This window comes from Condylura cristata, unplaced genomic scaffold (assembly GCF_000260355.1).
Source record: "Condylura cristata isolate star-nosed mole 26May11 unplaced genomic scaffold, ConCri1.0 scaffold00022, whole genome shotgun sequence".
Taxonomy (NCBI): Eukaryota; Metazoa; Chordata; class Mammalia; order Eulipotyphla; family Talpidae; genus Condylura; species Condylura cristata.
Window position 1 is genome coordinate 3772193 of NW_004567123.1, and position 23875 is coordinate 3796067.

At 40.0% G+C, this 23875-nt stretch overlaps 1 protein-coding gene across 4 annotated transcripts in view; it reads right to left on the bottom strand.

Annotated features, from left to right (window-relative positions):
- Positions 1 to 3572, bottom strand: part of KIZ (kizuna centrosomal protein) — a 106568-nt gene extending 102996 nt beyond the window's left edge. For all 4 annotated transcript variants that reach the window (XM_012728425.1, XM_012728426.1, XM_012728424.1 and 1 more), the window contains exon 1: positions 3417 to 3572. In XM_012728425.1, the coding sequence (XP_012583879.1) occupies positions 3417 to 3505 (89 nt within the window). In that variant the 5' untranslated portion in view covers positions 3506 to 3572. The remainder of the gene's footprint in view (positions 1 to 3416) is intronic.
- Between the last annotated feature and the right edge of the window lie 20303 nt (positions 3573 to 23875).

Here is a 23875-nt window from a genome sequence, read left to right on the forward strand (position 1 = left end):
ATTAACTACATCACAGGTTAAGTTTCTTAATTTATCATAATCTAGAATGGACAGCACCATTTAACCAAAATTCTTTTAATGGAAAATGGGGTCCAAATCCAAACACCAAATCCATTGCTCTGGGAACATTTTATCTTCACTGGCTGGGGTATGTCTATGTTAAAAATGCAAAAAGGAAAAATATTATATATAAATAGAAATGTTAATAGCTTCACACTATTCACACTGGTATTTACTTTCTCATTAATAAGACTGAATTTATAAGTAAGAAAATATAATTGCTCCCATTTTAGAAATTTTTATTAATCATATTTCCCTCTTCTAAGATTTCATGATCACTTGTATACTCATTCCACAAAAAAACGAAACATGTACAATTTGTCATTAGATTATAAGGGAAAAAAGCCTCTTACCCCTGATGTCATTCTTGATAAGAAAGGAAGACCTAAGACTGGCCATGAGTAACCATTAGATGGACCCAGCTAGAGAGAATAATTGTCAGGAACAGGAAAGACAGAAGAATAATTCCATACTGGGAGATATTGAGGAGAAATGGAGCAATTATAAACCCCATGCAATCTGAGTTCAGAGATGGGATCCTGGACCAGAAAAGGAAAAAGATAATAGGATGGCTGGTGAAACCTGGTTGGGGGTTTGTGGACTGGCATATCAGTGTTGACTTCTGGCTTGAACAGTTACATGGTGATCATGTAAGAGAATATTCTTGGTCTTTGGATCTTCACAAATGGAGTGATGGTACACCTGTAATTCTCAAATGGTTTGGAAAAGACAAATGAGTTTAGATAGAAAGGAAGATAGACTGCCAGAAAGAGAACAAGAAAATAAAATAAAATGCTAATAGTTGAGGAATCTGGAGAAATGTAGAGATCTTTGTCCTATACTTAAAATGTGTCTATAAGCTTGAAATTATTTCAAAATAATTTTAAAAATTCACCTATCACCCCAAGTGAAAAGGACCACAGTCTCTTTGGGAACCTACTGCCTTCTACAAGTAAAAAGTTTTTTCAAGTGTCAATTCAAAGTAATTGTTTCTGCCATGCTTGTGGCACTATGAACAACTTAACAAACCATTCCATCAGGCTCTATTAGATTCACTGACCACAATGCAGGGAAACACTGTAGTCATACTGAGAATATAAAATTATATCCCTATGTGATGACAGCTAAAACAACTAGAACTAGAAATATACCAGTTACAAGGGAAGAAATATTAGATCAGCTAACATTATGATCTGCCTCTAAAAAGTCCAGGAAAGGCAAGTTGTTATGACATCTTTCACTCTGGTAATTTCTGGACTGATATAGCAGCTGTGGGCAGCAGTCTTGAAAACGACGCTGGAGTTTTAGGGGGAAATGGTCTTTGTGGTCACTGGAATTGGTTGAAAAAACCAAATACCTTCAAACTCTCAACTAGGACAGCGAAATTCATTACTTGTTACTTTGCAAAACTACAACATTGATTTGAGACTCATTACTACAGAAGCAAATAAACAAAAAATTGTAGACTTACTTTAAATATTAATCCCCTCATTTCTGGTGAAGAACCAAGGTTTAGAGAAACTAAAGAACCTGCACAGAGTCACACAACTGTTCTTGACCTAGAAGCCAAGTTTCCACATCTCTACTGCAGTTTTCTCTGTATCCAAAGTATTTGTCTCTATATGTACTAACTATGCACTAGAGTTAGCTATGGACTTTTAAAATGAAAAATGAATACACACAACAATGTTTTATACTGACTTAAAAGCAAAACTAACCTCTATATGCAGAATCATGAATTAGCTATAAAATTTGGTTCAAATTCCTTATATAATTTTACAGTTTCATATTGCTTAGTAATTAAAGCAGTAAGTATTAAATGTAAAGTGAGTAATAATCATTACACAGTTATTATAACATAAGGACTATAAAACAGCCAGCTGTTAGACACACAGTAAGCAGATACACTAACTCACAATAAACATTTTTGAATTAGAGCTTTGGCTAAAAGATACAAATAACTTGGTGGGGGGGGGGGTGATAAGTAAGAGTAAGCTACTCTTTGATGCACAAAGCAGTCTTCTTTTAATTATCAGGTATGTATGGACATTTAATACATCTTTGAAGTACCACACTATCCACTTACCTGATTTCTGGAAAAAGGTCATTATTAAGAGACAATATGTGACCACTAGGTTCTACATAAGAAATTCATAAGTCCTAGAAATAGCTGGTTGACTTTGGGATTTTTTTCCCCCATTTATTCAACAAACATTTATCAAATACCTCCTCCATTTCAGATATCCTATTAGGAACTTAAGAGTCAGCTAAATATGGTTGCTGTCCCATAAGAATCTTCAGTCTAGGAAGGGAGTAACTTATGACATTAGAGCACTGTAAAAATGCTGAGGTCACTTGAGGAATGGGTTGAACAAAACTTGGCACAGCACAAGCACTGCAGGAAGTGACTTTTTTCTTAAAAGTTGGAGGTAGGAGTTCACTGGGATAGGTGAGTGGTGGTATGTCAGAAAGAAAATAAGATGTAGAAAATAATTATATAATAGGACAATTAAGGGTGTCTGTTGTAGATAATTTCTAAACATTTGACAAGAATTAAATCTGGCATAAGATGAATATAATTTCTTTCCAAAACCACTCACTTCTGCCTTTACCTTACTGTCACTTTTGTCACACATAGCTGTACTCTTCACTAAAATGATTTTGTAACTTTTAACACTCATTAAATGTTCTGTTTATTAAGAAATCCAAGAATCTATTTCCTTTACTGTCAACAAATGAGATTTCCAATTCCACTTAGCTAAATAATAGTTTCAACAATTTCAGCTTTCCTGTGATTATTTATAGTAAACAGCTTCCTAATTTTCTCTGTATTTTTTAGATCTAGCTGTTTTCAGTGGTTCTCATATTTCATTTTAATCAAAGCATAAAAAACCTTGTGGAAGCTGAATTTCTATGGCTGGAAATGTTAACTCTTCGTTGGCAATCTGGTCCCCCCACCCCCAAAGTCTCCCGCATTTAAATAGGGATGTATGTTTGACATTCTCTCTCTCCCTCTCTCTCTCACCACTGATGCAGTGCAACTGTCAGGGTGAGATGACAAATGACAATTTGAACAGAATGGGGATAAAACGCACTAGAGAAATTCACCAGGCTTGACTGAAAGTGACAGGCTGGTGGACAAATTCAGTGATGCAGGCCCCATCCTTCAGATGGAAGCTTCCAATCAGCCAAGAGTCTATAGTAAACTGTCATCCAGGACCCAGCGGGTGCCTGGGGACCTTGAGAACGCAGGCCCAGAGGAACCACGTTCAGGGAAAATGAGAAATAACCCGGGTAAGGCATCAGCAAACCCTCGTCGCGGGCCGACTCCCGTCCCCGCCCCGGGTAGGCCGTACCTGTCCCTCAGCCCTTGCTGGAGTTGGCCCTGCCTCTCGTAGTAGTCGAGACTCTCCAGGGGCAGGGACGTTGCGGACGCCGGTTGCATGGCGACTCCGGACCCGGCTCGCTCCGCACTAGCCCTGGACTTCAGGAAGACCGGGTAGTCCTAGGCGACCGCCCCACCATGCACCGCGGGTAAACACGGCGGCCGCACAGCAAAGGGCGGGGCGAAGGCGGGGCGATGTGAGTGGGCGGGGCGAGAGGTAGTAAAGGGGTGGGGCGCCGTGGAGGGGCGGGGTGTTAGAGGGACGCACTTAGTCTCCAAGGGGGCGGAGGGAAGCAGCCCTGGGGCGGTGGGCTGGCGTCGCTTTGGGCCGCGCGCGGGTCCTCTCAGCCCCGACCTTTCCGGCTCCCTTCGGCTCATCCTTTGGAATTCAGTCTGGAGACACTCTAGCCCTCTCCCAGACAGGCGCGTCTCACTGCAAAGTCAGAGGTCGGGTTCTGATCACCCCTCCCCCTCCTTTTGGTTAGAAGATGGAGCTTGACTGAGCAAATCACGTGATCATTTCCTTCAGTCTAAAACAGCATTAATTTTACAAAATTCATTCTCCCCTCTCATCTCACCACCTCTTGGCCCCTGCCTCCCTAGATTTCGCTGAGTGCCAGGCACCGTGCTATGCTTTTATTTCCTTACCTTCCTTTCCTTCCTTAAAAACAAACACCATGAAGACAAAACCCAAAATATTAAGCAGCTGTGTTTAACCCTGACTGTAGAAGAACCCTTCTGGAAAATCTCTGGTGACTGTAACTATGCGGTTAATGCTGCAGGTCACATTACTGGTTGGTGAAGAGGGAAAGGTTGCTAACAATTTGCTTATGAAGCAAATACTTGTTTGGGCAGACATAGCTAGGTGGGCAAACACTGTATAGAATGCTTCAGCAGGGATTCTGGAGTCAAACTGCCTGGATTCAGATGTTCATATGTTCTTGTCTACTGCCTCTTGATTTGACCCGGAGCAAGTCATCATCCCCTTAAAGCTCGGGGTTCCCCTTTTGTAAAAATGGGGAGGCTGCTAGGACTCATCAGTGCCATTGTTGAATCATTACATTACATTATTTGTGTGTTTACCCAACACCTAATAAGCACAGTTTTCTTCATTATTATCATCATTATTTTCATCATCACTAACTTGAGAGGAAAACATGCTGAAGAAAGAAACCGCCTTTTAAAACCCAAAGGGCAGGAAAAGAAACAAACAAGCAAGTAAACAAAAAAACAACTACAGTGTTTCTTTCATTTCTTATGCTTCTACTGGTTTCTTGTCTCTGTCATAAATTTCATTTACTTATGCACAAGGGTAACTTAAACTTAGTAAATTGATCATTTGCAGCAGAGATGGACCATTCAACAATCAACAATATAAAATCATGGTGTTATTCATCTTTCCTCCACTCTGTCAAGTCCAGGACAAGAGTACAAATGGAGACCCTCATACCATCTTTCAAAAGTATTTAAAAATTGTAAATTAAAATGAGAAACTTTTGCCAAAAATAGATTCTCTTCTCCTATCTTGTCCAAAGTACCTTCATAAAAAACTGGAAAGCCAGACAATTTAGTTCTCTCACTTCTTCCCAGTACACCAAGTTATTTCCCACTCAGGCAACACTCCAGACTTCAACACTGTGAAAGTGGAACTATGTCTCCCCACAGTCTACAAATCCCACCTTTATCCTTATCTCCATCTCAGCCTTATCTCCACCACACCTTGGGCCTAAAGGTGAGTGCACTTACATACTTTGGGAATGCACTTTGGTTCTTTAGAGTAGGGAATGTCAATGTGGTGGGTATACTAGAAGAGAGGTGTATGAATCTAGAAGTAGACTAAAAGCAGCCATGTCCCCTGGCCCTGGGGCCTCCTTGGCTTGTGTTGAGTGATATTACAGAAAAGCATCTGTAATGATATAAAGAAGTCAGAGAAGGGGCCCTTCTGCTGTTGACTAAGATAGTACTGATGTTACTTTACTTACTCATTACATAAAATAATTGTACCAAATTGGTTCCATAATAATATACAAAGGTTTGTCTTATGATTTTAATGCAAACACCATTTTGCTACTACTCAGGCTAAAAGAAATGTTTATTTTGGGATGCTTTATTTAAATTCCTTCTCACCCAGATTAATTTTTTAAAGGAGAAGGAATATTCTAAACAATTAATTTAGCTAATTATTTTCAGCAAATACGCAGAGTAAGCAGATGAGGCAGTCATTTAGAATTTCAAATTTTTATTAGGCTATTTTAGGAGAGTCTAAAATTAAAAATAATTAAACAGTAAATAGATAACTCACAATAATTATAACTTGCATTATGTGGTTGATTTATTAATGACATATGACAAATCTAGATGTAGGACACCCTTTATTAACAATAGCACATAGCAAACTAAATGTTTCAAGAGTATTAATGCTAAAATTATGCATTCTAAATGGTGACAGACTTCTAATAAATGCAGAGTTTTTCACTTTGAATATTTAATTTGCGGGGACACTCACTTTTAATATTTCCCTTAAATCCCTGTGTATGAGCAGAACTGATTTCTATAAGCAGCATTGCTTTTAACATGTCAGGACCATGGACCATTAAGTCTGATTAGATGGACAGGAAGACCTATTAGCCACAAGATATCTTAGCTGGAAGTTTGAAGGAATAGAGCTTCTTTTCTAGAGGAGGAAAATGTTCAGGGAAAGTATGGGACTTGGCCAAGCCATAAAGCTGATAACCTATGTATTATTAATTAATCTACATCCAGAGATAGGTCTCTAATAAAGCAAACAGCAAGAAAAGCCAATGTTTAATCCCAATAGTTATATGGATCTTAGGATGAACCATATGGAATTACTCTTTAGCTCAAAAACAGTTGGACCAGTAAATGGACAATTGATATTGGAAATTTGCTGAAATTAGAATTTTATATTCTAAGATGTGAACACTGCAATTTTAAAATGAAATTCAGTATATTTGAGTTGACAGCTGCTTGGATATCATGTTAGATTGTTAGGATTGCCACGGTCTGGGTGACTTAACCAACACTCAGCTTGAACCAAGGTGTTAGCTGAGTTGATCTTCTGAAAGCTGGAGGGAGAATCTGTTCTAGGTTCTCCCCTAGCTTCTGGTAGTTTGCTGGCAACTTTTGGCCTTTCTTGGCCTATGTGCATGCCTCCCCAAATTTTCCTTTATGTGAGGACACCAGTCATGTTGAATTAAGAGTCTCCCTTCCTCTAGTATGACATCAACTTATCTAATTACATATGCAGTGACCCTATTTCCAAACAAGATCGCATTTTGAGGGACTGGAAGTTGGAACTTCAACGTGTGAATGAGGAGGGATGTGTTTGTATACAGAACTCAACCCTTAAAGGTACAAACTTGGGAAAGTATTTCAATTTGCAATCACTCTGCAGAAATATTATACAATGTATCCTCTGCTATTAGAAAATTTGGTTGGTAGGCAAACTCAAAAATGAAAGGTGGGGAAAATGTCTGCAATGATGTCATGTGAATATGTGATATAACCTCTCTTGTCATTGAGTATTTACATTGATGTAAGTATTTCTTGCCTCATTTACACCTCACAACAATTCCTGAGGACACCACACATTTAAGGATCTTTCCTAAAATTGTACTACCAGCATGCCAGGTAGACAGCTAATGGTAGCACTGGAATTTGAACACAGATCTGTTCTAATTCCAAATTCCATCCTTTTTTTAACCTCCATTCTCTATCGTCTTGAAATTCATCATTTAGAAGCCACTGATATTTTTTTGTTTTTCTTGTATGAGATGCATAAAATATATATCTAGGCCCTCCCTGGTGGCGCAGCGGGTTAAAGCACTGCACTACGAAGCTTAAGCCACTTCTTCATGAGTTCAATTCCCGCCTGCCCCGGAGGAGTCCACATGGTGAGGCAGACCTCTCCTGGCCCGCCCGCTGCTCCTCTCAGCAGTGTACTTCATCGATCTGCCTGTTCTGCTCCCCATTCTGTCTCTGGTGAATCCTCTCATCCTCCGCATCTCTGGCCTGTACCCCAGTTCTATATGAATAAATAAATAAATCTTTAAAAAATATATATATACATATATATATATATATAGACATAATATATATTGTATATAGTATACAATTACCCATGACATATCCAACAAGTTGAGGTCTTTAAGAGAGAAAACAGAGGTCTCCAAGAGGAGTTCTGACTTAAGACTGCAACATCAAACTCTTGCTGCCTGCAGGCATGTCTTATGGACTTTGAACTTCCAAGCCCCCATAATAGCATAAGCAATTTCCTTAAAAATCAGTCTCCCCTCTCCCCACTTCCAGATATAGATGAAGACATAGATATAGCTACCTTAACTATTGATAGGTCTGATTGTCTGGAGAATCTTGACTAACACAGAAAGGCGCAACATTTCATTTTGCATTAATTGAAATGATAATTTTGCATTTATAGTTCACAATTAATTAGTTTGTATTAATTGCTTACAAGTAATGGAAGTAATTTTGCATTATGGAAACAATAGAAATTAGGTGCAAATCATAATGAATAAAATGAAACCATAGATTCCTTCATGTGCTTTTATATCATATAAATCAGTAACTAGTATGGCCCTCTAAAATACTCAAGTTCTATGAAAGCTAAATTGCCAAAAATGGTATTAACTAAAAATTCACTGCTTAATGAGATGTACACACTCATAGCTCTTACATGCCCATGATGTCCACTGAAGTATTTGAATGTGCACTTCGAGGTGGTCTCCAGCACTATCCCTATGTTGACAAAGAGGAATGCACAGCATTGAAAGATTTAAAGCACCAAATCTCATGTTCTTTTCTCCCTGCAGAATTTATGGTAACTTGATTCTGCCTGGCAGGGACTATTCCCCAACCACGGAACTCTGGGTCCACGAGCAGCAACCTGCATCCCTTAGGTGATATCACATTCAAATAATCTTCAAAGGCGAAGAGTCTCCTCAAAATTCGTTTGATGAATTTCATAATTGTTTGCCACTTGGATGTACTTCTCATCAGAGTTCAACAAGTTCTCCTAACTACAAGGATTGGAAACAAAAGGATGCTTTAGGCCTACTCTTATAACTCTCAGGCAGTTTAAAAGGATTTTGTGTAATAGATGCCATTTAATTTGACTGCTCTGTGTTTATGTTTACAAGGTGACAGGGCAACAGGTGTAGAATGTTCTACTTCTCGTAGCCTGTAATTACCTATGACATGTCTTTGTAGAAATGTTGGTTTCATTCATTGCTAGGGCACCATGGATGGTGACTGCCACACTGAATACCTTCACTGCTCCACAAAAACTTGTCATTGCGTCCAAGAGAAGTGGCACACTACAGAGATTTGGCTTGATCCCCGCTCTGTGTGGCATAATACCTCTTCCTCTTACAAGCTGTGTGACCTTGGGACAGATTACACCTAGTTGTGCCTTAAATTCCTTGCCTGAAATATGGTGAAAGTAGAAGTGCCTTCTTCTCAGGCCTACTAAGAGGCTGAAATGTGGTAGGATGTGTTATACACTAAGAGTCATGCCTGGCAGTTAGCCCTCAAAAATATATAATCCAGTATTACTTCTTCAGAAAGCAAGAAGAATGTCCTATTGGGAGCAGAGAGGTTTGTCAAAGAAAAGAGGCTAAGTTTTGCTTCTTGCTATTTGTTTCTCTCACATAAAAGCATTTCCCAAGCTTCTTTCCCATCCTCCTTTATCAGCCCTGCTGGCCCTGACTCAGCTGGTAACCATCAGTGTGGAACCTCAATGTATGACTTAATTTCAGTCTTTCACAAAAAACACTAATACAAAAGAATACCCATATCCCTGTGTTTATGGCAGCACTATTTATAATAGGCAATATTTGGAAACAACCCAAATTTCACTTATAGGTGCACTATATGGGAGCCAAATAAGACATTAGGGGAAAAATAACCATAACAAAACAAAACAAAATAAACAGACAACTATAAATCAGAGACACTCTGCAGGGAAGGAGAAGGGAAAGGGATCAAAATGAAGGAGGGAAGAAAACCAGGGACTATGGTGATGGTGCACGGGTAAACTGGTGGTGGAAATTCTGTGGGGACTATAGCTGAGAAAAGAAAGCAAATATTATTTAAAAAAATAAGAATTAAAAAATATATTTATATATTAAATATATTAATATATATAAGTATATATTAATATATATATTAACATATATAAATTTTTAAAAGTCACACTAAAACCTTCCAAAGATACTGACTGATACAATCAAGGATCCAATCATCCCATGAATCATTCATGCTGCCCTTTTATAAGCTCACAAACTGCCCTCCTGTTACTACTTAGCCTCTGCCAACCACTGATGTGTTTTCCAGTCCTGTTAATTTTGTCATAGGAATCATATGGTATGTACTACTCTGGAGATTCTTCCATGTTACTGTTTTATCAGTGAATCATTCCTTTTTTATTATTGAGTAGCATTCCATGGATGTACCACAGGTGGTTTTTAAACTATTCATCTGTTGAAATACATCTTGGTTATTTCCAATTTTCCACCATTACATATGAAGCTAAAATAAACATTTGTATTAAAAAATTTTTTTCAGTCCTTAGTGCCAACTCTGGCAGCTGGAGAATCCCAAACCATCACCCCTCAGGAGTAGAAGTCAGAGACATGGAAAGGAACACACAGCACCATATTTTCAAAAGACCACCTTTGGAATCAGAAGACCTGAGTTCAGATCTTGGTTCTTTCTCACACCTGCTGTTTGTCTCTGAACAGATTTATGAATGACTCGATTTGTTCATTTCTAAAATGTGAGTAATGATACAATTTTATGGAGTTATTGTGAAGTGTGAATGAATTAACATTTAAGAAGCTCTTAGCATAGCTCTGCCTTATAATGTACAAATGGTACCGACTTTTCCCTGATGACAAGATGCAATATTTTCCAGGATTTTAAAATGTGGCCACAGAAGAATAGTGATTGGTTCATTCTGTCAATGGTTGTATGTATACACACACACACACACCAATGCATATCATGAAATAGCTAATGTTAATTGAGCTATTGAACTTTACTTTTTTCTTTCTTGTAGAATCTTTTCTTTTGGTTTTAAATGAGCATCAGACTTTTAAAGATTTTTATTTATTTATGCATACAGAACTGGGGTACATGCCAGAGGTGCAGGGGCGGTGAGAGGATTCACCAGAGACAGCAGAGTGGGGAGCAGAACAGGTAGATTGATTAAGTATACTGCTAAGGGGAACAGTGGGCAGGTCAGTATCACCTCCTGGATGGGATCCAACTTGCACTGAAGCGGCTGTGCTAGTTTGCAGTGCTGCATCCTAACCTGTTGTGCCACCAGGGAGAGCCGAGCTTTACTTTTTTCTAACTCTTTACATGTATTGTGGACAGTTTCCCCAAGTAGAAGCAGTGGATGGAATGGGCCTCCGGAGGGTATAGTGCATTGCTTCTCCCCTTTCACTGACTGAACTCTACCTGGAATTCTTTTAGCTATTTAAATAATGGCTAAATATATTTTGAAGCTGGATCTCATTACCATAACTCAAGTGTTAGTCTTCTTCCAGGGGGTATACCTCAACCTGGCTCTGGGACCAGAACGTAGCTAAGGAGACCACTCCTAAGTATTGGTTGATGGGTCACTGTAGTTATTTGAGAAAACTGAGGCATAGTTTTCAATTGATAAAACTTATTCTTTTAGAGTTCACACTATAAAAGAGTTCACAGTTCAGTGGTTTTTATATTCACAAAGTTGTGTAACCACTACCACTATCTAAATCCTGACCACTTTATCACCCCAAAAAGAAATCCTATACCCACTAGCAGTCACTTCCCATGTCCCTGACCTCCATTCCCAGGGAACTGGGACTATGACTAATCTACTTTTGGTGTTTTGGATATACTTTTTTGGGAAGTTTCATAAATATGAACTTATACATGATTCTGTCTGAGAAGTCATAATTTAACAAACACAATAAGATGATTAAATAAACTAGCTTCCACAATGGCCTGCATTAGTTTGCGTAGGCTGCCATAACAAAATACCACAAACTGGATAGAAAAATCACCCAAGATGAAAACTTCAGCAGAGCTGGTTTATTCCAGGATTTCTTGCGTTGGTCTGTAGTTGTCACCTGATCCCTGTGTCTTCAGCTGGTCTCTGTGTGTGTGTGTGTGTGTGTGTGTGTTTGTTTGTGTCCCAATCTCTTTTCCCCCATCAATTGACCTGATAAAATGCAGAGCAAGCAATTACACTGAAGCTTACCTCACACCAAAGACCAATTGCAAGCTTCTCTTATTCTGACTCATGATAGGAAAATTCCATTTGTAGGTGCCCCATGTTGCTACCTTGCATCATACTTTGTCTTTCTATACTTACAATGTTTCTGATTATCATAAAAATATCCTTTCTCAGAAAATAACATATAGAATAGTCAAATGTTTCATAAAAATTTACTTGTACCCTATGGATCCAGATCATATATTATATGAAGCTAGAAGTCTTAACATAGTGTAAAGAAGTTGGGTGGTCTTTACTGCTCATTCCCAACAATTTAAATGAGCAGCTCTGCTAATTAGAAGCTGTCTCTAAGTACAGCAATACATGTTTACAGAAGTAGCATTTCAATACTTACACCCTGGATTTCTGATGAGTTTTTAATAATGTTATATATACAGGTGTTTTTAATGTGATGTATAGATTTTTTAAAAGATTTGTTAATTTATGCCTGCAAGAACTGGAGTACAGGCCAAAGGTGAGAAGGGTGAGAGCAGTCACCAGAAACAGAGTGGGGAGCAGAACAGGTGATAAAAGCTAAAGTGGGGAATGTAGCTGGGGAGGCCAGTGACTGTTGCAGGTGGTGCCCCTCCCTAAGGGTGTTGCTATAAGACAAAAACAACCTCAGGGATAAGGTTTAAAAGTATGGATTTTGAAGAAAGGCTACCTTGGAAAGGAAGCAGAGAGCAAAAGAAGAGAGGAAAGATTGTTGTTTGTCTGGGCTCCAGGATTCAAAGTTTGAGTTCCAGGTTTGGAGTTGCGTTAGCATTTCAGGGGCCAGTGGATTTGAGCACCGGGACCAGGTTGATCTTGGAGAAGGTTGCTGCAGACTCTGAAGGTGGAGACCAGAGGAAGAGATTTTGCAAGTAACTGAGCTACTGAAAAGGCTCCTGGTTTTGCTGTGGACACAGCCTGGCTTAGCTGCTGAGTGAGACCATTTAATGAGTCATTTTGGTGGCTGTAACTGCTGTCTGGAGTGTCCCTTGTCTTGTCCTGTGCTGAAGCAGCCTGCATCTCTGGGAGCATCTCCTGTTGTGTCTTCTGTTGTCTTAGTGAGTTGGAACCTGGCCAGGAATTTGGCTGCTGTGTGCCCCAGGTTGGCACAGGCAGAAAAAACGACATCTTAAGACACGCGGCCTATTGTTTGGTAGAGGAGCTCCACAAATTCAGTGGCGGGAAGACCCCATTATAACAGTCGATGTGCAGCTCAGTACTGGACATGACTTTAGGTAACTCTTATTTAGCATGTTTGTTAAATAAATCCCTTTGTTGTTTTTCCTAAGCCTGAGCAGTCTTGCAATTGGGTGAATCCAGACTGTATTTGGTAAAGTATTTGGGAAGTGGTGCTTTGGCCAGTTTAGGGTCTCCCGCCACCCAGTATCACAAGGATGTCCCCCTTTGAGGTAACCAGGCACCCTACTGTGAGAACACCTTGAAAGGAGAAGGAGGAAAAGAGGGACGGACGCCGTGAGTCTGTTCACCAGGAAGCCAAATTTTATTTCAGAGCTGAGCTTATATGTACATCAGGGGCATCAGGGGTGGTGTGTCGTGTGCCCATTGGCCGGGTCACGATCAGGCGAGGGAGCCAGGCGGGAGGTGGGACGGAAGAGTAGCCGGGGTGGGGGAAAAGGGCCAATGGGTGGGATGGACTGGGCTCATGGCCATATATGGTGGTGAGGTGAGAACAGGCACAGCGTAGGCATGGGCGGTGTCCTTCACACCTGAACAATTGTGAGGGAGGGGCCACTTCAAGAATATCTGAGGCGTCTCACTAACAGCAGGGAATAACTGGCTATGAGAGGGAATGGGAGTTGATCCTCCAGCCCCATCCAACCTCCTAGCCAACCTGTGACTGGGACCTCGAGAGAGCTGACTAGTCAAACTGCTCTTGAATTCTGACCCACCGAAACCATGAGATAGTGTTTCTTGTTATACCAAGCCATTAATTTGTATGATTGTTGCTTCTAAAGAATTAGATAATAGATATAGCAGAGATGGATGGTAGAGGTTGAAGAAGTCATTGATTAGTATATTATATACATATGTCTCAGTCATAGAGTCCTCTGTGGGCATCTTCCTCAAGGCTCACAAGAGCTCTATAAACTGTGTGTTATTGTTGTTTCTTTGAGGAACTTGCTGAGGATTTAAATCGATATCTTTCTATTATATTTTCTCTGGACCTCTACTATAAGATACCATCACTCAGGACTGGGGTTGCATATACAGTTAACTACTTGCTATACTCAGCAGCAGAATAACTCAAAATATGTCTCATATTTTTGGAATTCTACTTCGAAAAAGTCATTTTGCATTGAATAGTTCCTTCTCTCTTTTTCTACCTATTTCTTGCTTTGCTTTCTGTGTGCATGTCTTGGCGTGTGCAGGTATTGTGTTTTCAAACAAAATTATTATTTTTCATGACTCTGTTGGCCAGATGGGGTGAACTTGTTGGCTTGGGTTAAATGTTAGGCTGTATTCAGCCAAGACTTCACTGAGCCTGAAAATTCTAGATAGCTTCTCTCATACCTGGGTCTCGGAACAGCTATTGACAAGATCTCTCTTTCCACATAGTCCTTGATCATTTAATGATCTAACTTTTTTCTACAGGGGATGGCCCCCAAGAAACTTGTATATACATGCTTTTTATTTAAAATGTCATGCTTTTTATTTAAAAGCAGCACATCATGCAAAATTCAAATGAAAAGATATACAGTAAAAGCTATCCCTTTAATCTTGCCACCAGATCCCTGATGGTTTCTTTTATCAGAATCAACTGCTTGCCACTTTCTTAAATAACCTTCCTGAGTTATTCTGAGCACATAGCTATGTCTATGTATGTATATATATATGCGTGTGTGTATATTTTATATACGTACAGGTATATTATCAGTAAAAATATAAATGATTGTATTATTTACATGCTCTTGCACCTTATGTTTAGCTTAATATATCTTGGAGAGTTTCTCTCTCAGAGAGCTATATATCTACCTCATTCTTTTTTATTGTTATATGGTATTTCATTATGTGGATAGTATGGGAATCAATATACCTAGTGAATCCTCTCTTGATGGACCTACCTATTTTTATTTCTTATAGGCACACTTTGGAAATATTGTAGGTTCAGTTCCAGAGCACCTCAATAGAGTGAGTTGCACAATTTTTTTTCTTTTTGGTTTCCCAATGCATATATATGTTTAGAGCATATTCCAGTCTACTAGTTTGTAGTAACATTATGACAATGTACATATATTAATTAAAATTAGCAAAAAGTGACACAAAGACATGACATGACTAGGTATATAGATATTTTGCCCACATACTGTTGGAAAAATGGTACTGTAAGATATCCCATGCTAGTTTGCCACAAGCCTTCCATTTGTAAAAAAACAATGCAATAAAGTGAAATACCATACATAAAATCAAGTAAACATGTACTATGATGTTGATATTGGTAGCATTTATACTATTTAATTTGTGAAGTGACTTTATAATATTGTGGTTGCAGGCATCTTTATGATACATCACAGCACTACTTCTACTAGTCCCATGCTTATAGTAACAGACAGTTCAGGAAATGCTGCTGACCAATATCTCACTTTTTTAAAAAAGTTGCATCATTAATCACACTTTATAGATAAGCTTTAGGCTTCTCTCCATTTTCATTAGATTTTTAAATACTCTGGCACCACTACTATTTCATCATATTAAAGAATACCCTTCTTGACTTTGGTGACCACTATCTAAGCCCGTCTTTCAATCATTAACTGCTTATACTGCTGCTTGAACTCACAAATCTGTACATAGTAAAACCAGTTTTTGGAGACACGAATAGCAAAGTGAGTGATGCTATATTATTGTCTAATTATATGACATACAGCATGCAGTTTTCATTGTTTCAAATATATTACTCTCCTAGCAAGTAAGATTAAATAGACGATAGAGCCAGAACATTTGGGTTCTAACTCTAGCTCTGCTACTAATTATCTTGATCATTCATTAAGTAGCCTTTCATGGTTCAGTTGCCAAAAGCAAATCATAAGACAATGGTTTGGGGTACAATTATCTTATTTAGGAGGTGATCCCAGTAAGTGGTTGAGAAGGAGGTTATGAAGAGATAGAGAAGGAAGAAAATATCAGGTGCCTTAACAAGCAGGTTACCACTGTGGCTCAATTCAACTGGGACTGCTAAGTGACTGATTAGAACAAATCATCTTGATTAAGAGATGAGTTAGTTTTTGTTATCTACCCACTCCCATCACTCACTGGTAAAGAGTTGCTGCTAGGTTGTTAACTCCTTAGTCCTTTCATCTTCCAAGCATTCACTTCAGCACCAGAAAATAGCCTCAGGCAGAGAGATAGGTGTCCTTGGCTATACAGAAACTATGAAGATAACTTCCAGAATGGACCATGGGGAAACGTTTTTTGATCGAATCTTTTATTTAGAAACACCAAGTAGTTTAGTGAAGAAACTAGCCTTTGGCTGCTTAACAAAGTACTTCATGGTAGGTCAACAAGAAAAAAACTTTTTGAGCATTTATTCTGGGTTTAAAGGGTGCTTAACATTGGAGGCACAAGAGAAATTTTCATAGTAAGCTTAGACTATAAGATAATGAGCACTGACATGTATTGAGTGTTTGCCCTGGATGGACCTTTAACATAAAAGCGTCCATCAATTGTGGCAAGGTAAGCATTATTACCTAGAAGCTCACAGAGTTTGATTTCTCTTGTTCATCCTCCCACACAGACAGGGAAATAAAAGGTAACACATGGTCATCTGCATGAGAAAACATCCTCTCAGCTGGTTAAAGGGGAGAGAATAGGCTGTGTCTGATCTTTTATTTCTACTTCCTTGCTGAGTACATAAGTGAGTTTTAAAAAGTTTTAAAAGTTGTAGAATAAGAGATCAGCACACAAAAATCATTAGTAAGTAGTTCAAATACCAGTGACACACACAAATTGAAATTATACAGTTCTAAAATTTTAAAATATAACTAAAAATAAGAAATACATGTCAAATTTCTATAACTGAAACCAGTGAATAAAACCAAGAGAAATATAAAAAGATATATATATATATATATATAAATGGAGAGGGATATAGGTGAATGTAATCAACATTGTTAAGATGTCAGTTTACCTCAAATTGATCTAGAGTCAAGAGAATCCCCGTCAAAATCCCAACAAGCTTTTTTGTAGAGATTGACAAGTTGATTCTAAAGTTGATTTGTATATTGAAATACAAATGCCCTAGAAAGGCCAAAACAACTAAAAAAGAAGAAGAAGACGAAGAAAAAGAAATTTGGAAAAGGCAGACTGATTTTTCACGTTATTTTTTAAACATCCTTGTTTCTTTTTTCTTTTTTTTTCTTTTTTTTTTTTTTAAAAGATTTATTTATTTATTCATACAGAACTGGGGTACAGGCCAGAGATGCGGAGGGTGAGAGGATTCACCAGAGACAGAGTGGGGAGCAGAACAGGCAGATTGACGAAGCACACTGCTGAGGGGAGCAGCGGGCGGGCCAGGAGAGGTCTGCCACGCCATGTGGTCACCTCCGGGGCAGGCGGGAATCGAACTCATGCGGAAGCGGCTTTACATTCTCAGTGCTGTGCTTTAACCCGCTGCGCCACCAGGGAGGGCCCTGTTTCTTTTTTCACCGTAAAGAATTTCTCCCTTCAGGTGAAGTCACCATAGTTCTCCCATTGCTAATGGGCCCACAGTCCTCCACCACACTCTACAGCACTCTCCTCGCCTCCATCTTCTCTATTCTTCCTCTTTCCCTTTCTACCTCTCCCTTCCTGTGTGTTTCAACCCTACAGTCTGCTTGTCTGCTTTCTAGAGTCAGTCTTAGAGTTTGCCTTTGTCTAATCCTTTGTTTGGTTTCTCTAGTTTCTACATATAAATGAAACCATCCAGTATTTATCTCTCTCCTCTGGCTCACTTGGCTTAGAATAAGCATAAAAAAGTACCTCTTCATACCAATAAATGACCCACATTAAACACACACACACACACACAAACAACAAGTTCTGGCCATAGTGTTGAGAAAAAGAAACTAGTCTAGTCCCTATGAAAAGAATTGTGGAGATTCCGCAAAACACTAAAAATGGACTTATCATATCACCCAGCAATTCTAAACCCTTGTACCTAACCAAAGAGCTCAAAACACTAATTTGCAAGGAAATCTGCATTCCTATGTATATTGCAGACCTATTTATAATAGTTTTTATATGGAAGCAACTAAATTCCCCAAAACAGGTGAGTGGATCTAGAAAATGTGTTATATGTACACAATGGAACGCTACTTGGCATTCAAAAAAGATGAACTCATGCCCTTTGTGGCAATATGGGTGGAACTGGAAGGCAAATGACCTTAAGATTTACAGCAGCTTTTAGTAACCTAATCCTGGCTATAGAGGTTCAGCTGCCATTCCATGATTTTGTTTGAAGAACTCAGTGGATGTACTCAGAAGCCAGAAGGTGGCTAGCATTCACTGTCTTTCATTGTATCGTCTAGATTCACCTTCAAGGTCATTTAAACTTTCTTGTTCTCAAATTCCCAAGGTTCATTAATGAAACGGATACTGTTGTTAAATTGATAATACAGATTTAATACCCAGATAAGTAAAATATTAAATAATTCCTTAAAAATGATATAAACCAATGAGTAAATTATAAAAACTGTAATACCTCAAGAGGTTACAGGTTTCAATAGTTAATAGATTAAGGTGAAAGGCTTTATTTGACTTTCTCTGGAAAGTCACTTATGTAAACCTTAAAATATTTCTGTTATTATGATAAGGAAGAATTTATCTGATTTCATGATTCTGTGGTTTGACCGGATTCAGCTGGGTGGTTCTTGCTTGGGGTCTGTATCCCTCAGGTTTCTGCAGGGAAACAGAACCAAATATATAAACAAATACTTAGGCAATAAACATGCATATATATATATATATATATATATATGCATATATAGATATATATAATTTGTTATAATTGTCACACCATATGTGTGTGTATGAAGATGAATATGTATTTTAAGGAATAATTATATTTAAGGAATATAATTATTTAAGAAATTCAAGAAATTTATAGTTAAAGAGTTGGTTGGGAATTCAGGCAGAAGTTGATGCAGAAGTATTGGGGCAAAGGAATTCCTTCTTTAGGAAACTTCAACTATTAACACTATTTATTATTGAATGAGACCCATCCACATTATTAAGGATAATCTCTTTTACTCAAAGTCAACTAGTTTGGGATGCTATCTTATTCTATAGAATACCTTATAGCAACACCCAGATCAGTGTTGAATTGATAACTGGGTATTATACCAAGTTGACACCAAAAGAAACCTAAACATCATAGGGTCTCTGATGGTTACGGTCACATGTCAGCTGGACCATCACCTTCTGGAGGTTTGACTGGGCTGGGTGTCCAACATGACTCACTCCCATACAGGTGGTCAATGCTGGTCTTCAGCTGGGCACTCATGGGAATTCTCTCAGCATGGTGGTTGGGCTTTGAGGGGGAGAGTCCCAAAGTCCTAGAAGCCAGTAGTGCAAGAGACCGGAAATGGAGGATGCTAGATTAATTAAGGCCTCCACCTGGAGCTAGCTATCAGTATCATTTGTGTTCTTTTAGTGAAAGCATTCACTGGGCTCAAGCAGACTTAAAACGGTGGAGAAATAGCTTCCATCTCTTGAGAGAATGTCAAGGCCACACTGCAGAACGTGAGATTTAGTTGTGGACATTTTTGGAAAATGTAATGGTGCTCATCATTCCCAGGCACACTGGCCAACCAACTGTAACACCCGCTACTCTGCTTCAACTTTCTCTTATGGCCAGGGTTTCTGTTTCAGGGTCTGCAGAGCTGGGTATTTAACACCCAATTAATTAACTAACAAAAGCTGGATACTATAATTTCCTTGTTTGCCAGAACTTAATCTAGCAAGATTAAGTTCAGTTTGCAAACAGTGGTTACTGGCTGGATAATTCATTATTTATTGAGATCTTGCCTTCCCCATTTCCCTGTTCCCTCTACTGCATTGTTCCTGAATGCAGGAACATTGTTCCTGAAATTTTACTTGCCCTCAAATCTTGGAAAGTCAGCTTCTGGGGTAATCCAACATAAATTCTAGAGTAACTTGTTCAAAGTTGGAAATGAACTGCTCCTGCATGAAGTCTACATTGTTAGTTTCTGAAGAGGTTCAGAATATTAAAATGATTAACTCTGCTTTACTTGATGGGAGGACTACAAAAGGGAAAACTTCAAAAGTGTATATGTAACTTTTTCAACAGTTTTTTTTTTTAAAGAGCACCGGATTAGGAGTAAAAAATGCATGGGTTCTTACCTTTGCTCTGAGTTATGGATGTGACCTAATACTTCCCTAAGCAGGGATTAAATTCTCATCCTGCAATGACAGCACTAACATTTCTTTGAGAATCAAATGGGGTATTTGCAAAAGCAGGATTATGAAGAAAATTAATCAAATGAAAGGAAATAATTAATTTTTCTATTTCTTGATGACTCCATCTAACAAAATGGTGTGTTCCTCTCTCTCTCTCTCATGTCTCACATGCAGCCTTGACAGACATTCTGCATTTCAGAAGTGTACCATTATTGGGTCCACCATCTATGCTATCTATGCAATTCAGGTCATATTGAAAGTCTCCCATTTTAAAGCCCAGTCTTCAAACAAGATTTTTAGCAGGCAGATGCCAATGGCCCACTTTAACTAGAAAGAGCTGCTGGGACAGTCTTGACAACAATGTCCCTATCATTGCTGAACATACATAGGCATGAACTGCCTGGATAAAGATAGTCAAGATATTTTTCCTCTGCTGGTCTATTTTTTAAAAATTCACACCGTTTTTTATGCCCTCCTACCTACCCTTCACTCACTAGCTTCTTTAGGATTTATGAATTCCACCTAACAGTGTGTATGTGTTGAGATTTTGATGCCTATCTCTTTGTATGTTAGTGAGTAGGGTAGAAAAATGCAGACAAAGATTAACAGGAAAGAAAATATCTCAAGAATGGTCTTGGACATATTTAATGATATGGCTAATATTCTGTGATAAATCCTAACCAAAGGTTAGGATTTATGCACTTATTTGCTTACTAAATTGATCACCATTTCTGGTTGAAAATCTTTAGCTGCCAAGGATTTTGGTCATACCCTGGGTTGACATTTGTTTTTATGCTGTCCTTTTAAAGGGGGAAATTATTTGATTTAATCTATAATTAAATAAAAATGCAAAGAAAACTGCTTGCCAGTTTAACAGAATTCACAACCACTTCCTACAGGAACTGGTCCTCACTTGCTACATATTATATTAAATCCTCGCTAATGCTACTCTGGGAAAAAAACTTGACTTGGGAATTACATTTCTTTGAAAGACTAATGCAAACTGGTGATTAAAAAAAAGTGTTGGTTGACAGATTCATATATGTCGCCCTCTCCATAGGTGGGAATGATGTTGTTGCTTACGTGTATTGTTTTTGTTGTGTGAGCCCCAGAATACTGAGAAATAATTACCTTCTTTCCTGTCACTAATGCAACTTTTTATGAGCACTTGCTTCTTGCTTTCTATGGAATCAAATCTTAGGAACTTTCATTTAATAGGCTTAGTTGTCTTTTAAAAATTCATCTAATTTTTAAATTAGGGACATGAATAAAGCTGGAAAATAAAACCAGTTTCTAAGGACTTTAGAACAAAACATGGATTATTTTTTAAAATAAAATCTCAAATTAAGGATTTAATTGGGGGGAAAAAGCCCTTTATCTTCTTTCTTAACATCTGTAATATGCAAAAGACCAGAAGCCCCTTTGAGTTGGGGAGGACTTGTCCTATGAAGTGACTTCAGTGATATGATTTCATGTGTATTTCAAACGCAGTAATTTCACAATGTCCACAATAGGTAATGAAGAAGCACAGATTCGGGTCAAATTCACCCACCGGAAAACTGCAAATTAAGATGCTGTTGATTGATACGTCGCCGGCTATCTTAATTGTCGTGATCAAAAGCCAAATATGAAGGAAAGGGGCCCAGGAGGGATGCATTTAGCCTTTTGACAAACCCTTCACCAAACTCGGAAGCTCAGTCTGCGCTGCTTTTCCAAATCTTTAACCAGGCAAGACGTCCCATCAGCCCGCTTGGGGCTTTCAATGTTCCTCAGAAGCGGTTCGACCTCCCCCTCCTCTCACTCCCCAAATCCAAGGTTGAGGATGGAACTGGGCTGTCAAAACACACCGTGGCGTGTTCAGTCCCAACAACTCGTATGATGATTAATGAGCAGCTTGATAATTTAATATCGCGTGTGATTAAATTATAAGGCGTGGTGTGAGTGTGTGTGTGAGTGTGTGTGCGCGCGCGTGCGTGTGTAACTCAGCTCCCTGGCCCGCCCGGAGGACGCCGCGGAACTAGCGGGTCTCCGGCTGCGCGAACTCACGCTCTTGCTCTTCCTTCGCCCAGCGCCCGACTAGGCTACGCTAGCCGCCCGTCCGCCCAGCCCAAGGTCAGTGGGTCTAGCGGGGGGAGGGAGGCGAAAGTGGGGGCTTGGGTGGGGAAAAGGGTGACTCGTAGACCCGAGGAGGGAGTTACGGACTTAGGGCAGCGGGGTCTGAACCGTGCGGCCGGGCGAGTGGCCGGCTTTCACACCCCCTCCCAAGCAAGGGCGCAGAGGGGGGCGAAATGGCCCCGAGTAAGGGAAGATCTTAACCCATTTGTCTCTCCGCCACAGAGGTAGAGTCTCTGGGGCCCCTGAGACCCCTGGGAAGAGGAGGCGCGGTACCGGGCCCCTCCAGGTCTCCTCCCGGCCCCCATGCTCGTCGGAGCCTGAACTTTCAGATGGTTCCCTGCAGGTGGGACCCATGCGGCAGCCCGACTGAGCCACCCAAGGCCCTTTCTGGTCCCCAGGCTTCGGATCCTGGGCTTGTCCAGGGCCCGGCGGTCCTCGCCAGCCGAGGTTTCAGGCAAGCCAGCGGCTGGAGGAAGTATAAAGCCGCGCAGAAGCCCGAAGCCTCCGGAGGCGGTGAAAAGCTAACAAAACTCCAAGCACAGTCTCCGGGGTCCCCAACTTGATTTATTGGGGAGGAGGTGCGGGAAGCTCATTTAAGTCCCTTTGAGGTTACCGAAGGGAATGCCTGCTGTCACTCTCTTCTCCTTAAGGGGTCGAGGATAGACTCGGGAATGGCCACCCCTTCCTGCGCGAGAAGTGTGGGCGCCTGGAATGGGCCCGCGCAAGTAAAGAGGCCGGCTGCCCACACACTGTCCCTGACGCCATGGTGCAGTTCCGCCCCGAGCGAGGTAGGTGGCTGCTTTTGCTGCAACACAGAGCGCCGGGTCTGCGCGGGTGACGACTGTCGCGGAAGGGACCCTGCAAGGCCACTCGCGGGTCGAAGGTAGCGTCGCCTTTGCTTCGTGATCGTAAGGAAAGGCTTACCATTCACTAGAGCCGAGGCCAGGCCTTGGAGAGGCAGGATGTTCCTAGAAGACACTGGGAACTGCACCCGGGCTATTCAGCCGGGGAGGGTCAGAATGAAAGCACCATCACCCGGGTTCTGGAAAGCCAAGTGTTCTGGCCATATCCAGCCCTTGAGGGATAATCGCTGCTGACTGGATTTCCAGCCAGGCTGTCAGTCACATCTTAGAGAGGCTGTGGCAGGTTACCTGCTTTCCTTTAGCCAAAGAGCCCAGAGAGCTCCAGGAGGGGTGCTGGTGCAGCCTTGTGCCTTGGGTTCCAGGTGCATTGACTGAACCTCCCTGGAGAAAGAAGTAAAAGCAGCCTAGGCTAGCCTTCCCAGATATGGAAGGATTACTATTTCCGCCACTTTCTCTAGATATTTGGAAGAAATGCCAAGGAAAGGAAAAATAAACAACAAAATGGGCTTATAAACAGAGGTCAGGAAGGGGTTATATGTGCATTTAGATCTAGACCTAGATATATGTATATAATCTCCAAAGAGAACATAAAAGTAAACCTGCTAACCAAAGCAAAAACAATCTACAAACTGACCCTAGGTTCAAGAGGGCTCTGTTGGAAATGTCCTACATTAAGAGAGGATTCATATTGTACATATAGTCTAGGGTATTTGGAACACATAAAAATCCTACTTTGGTAAAAAATTT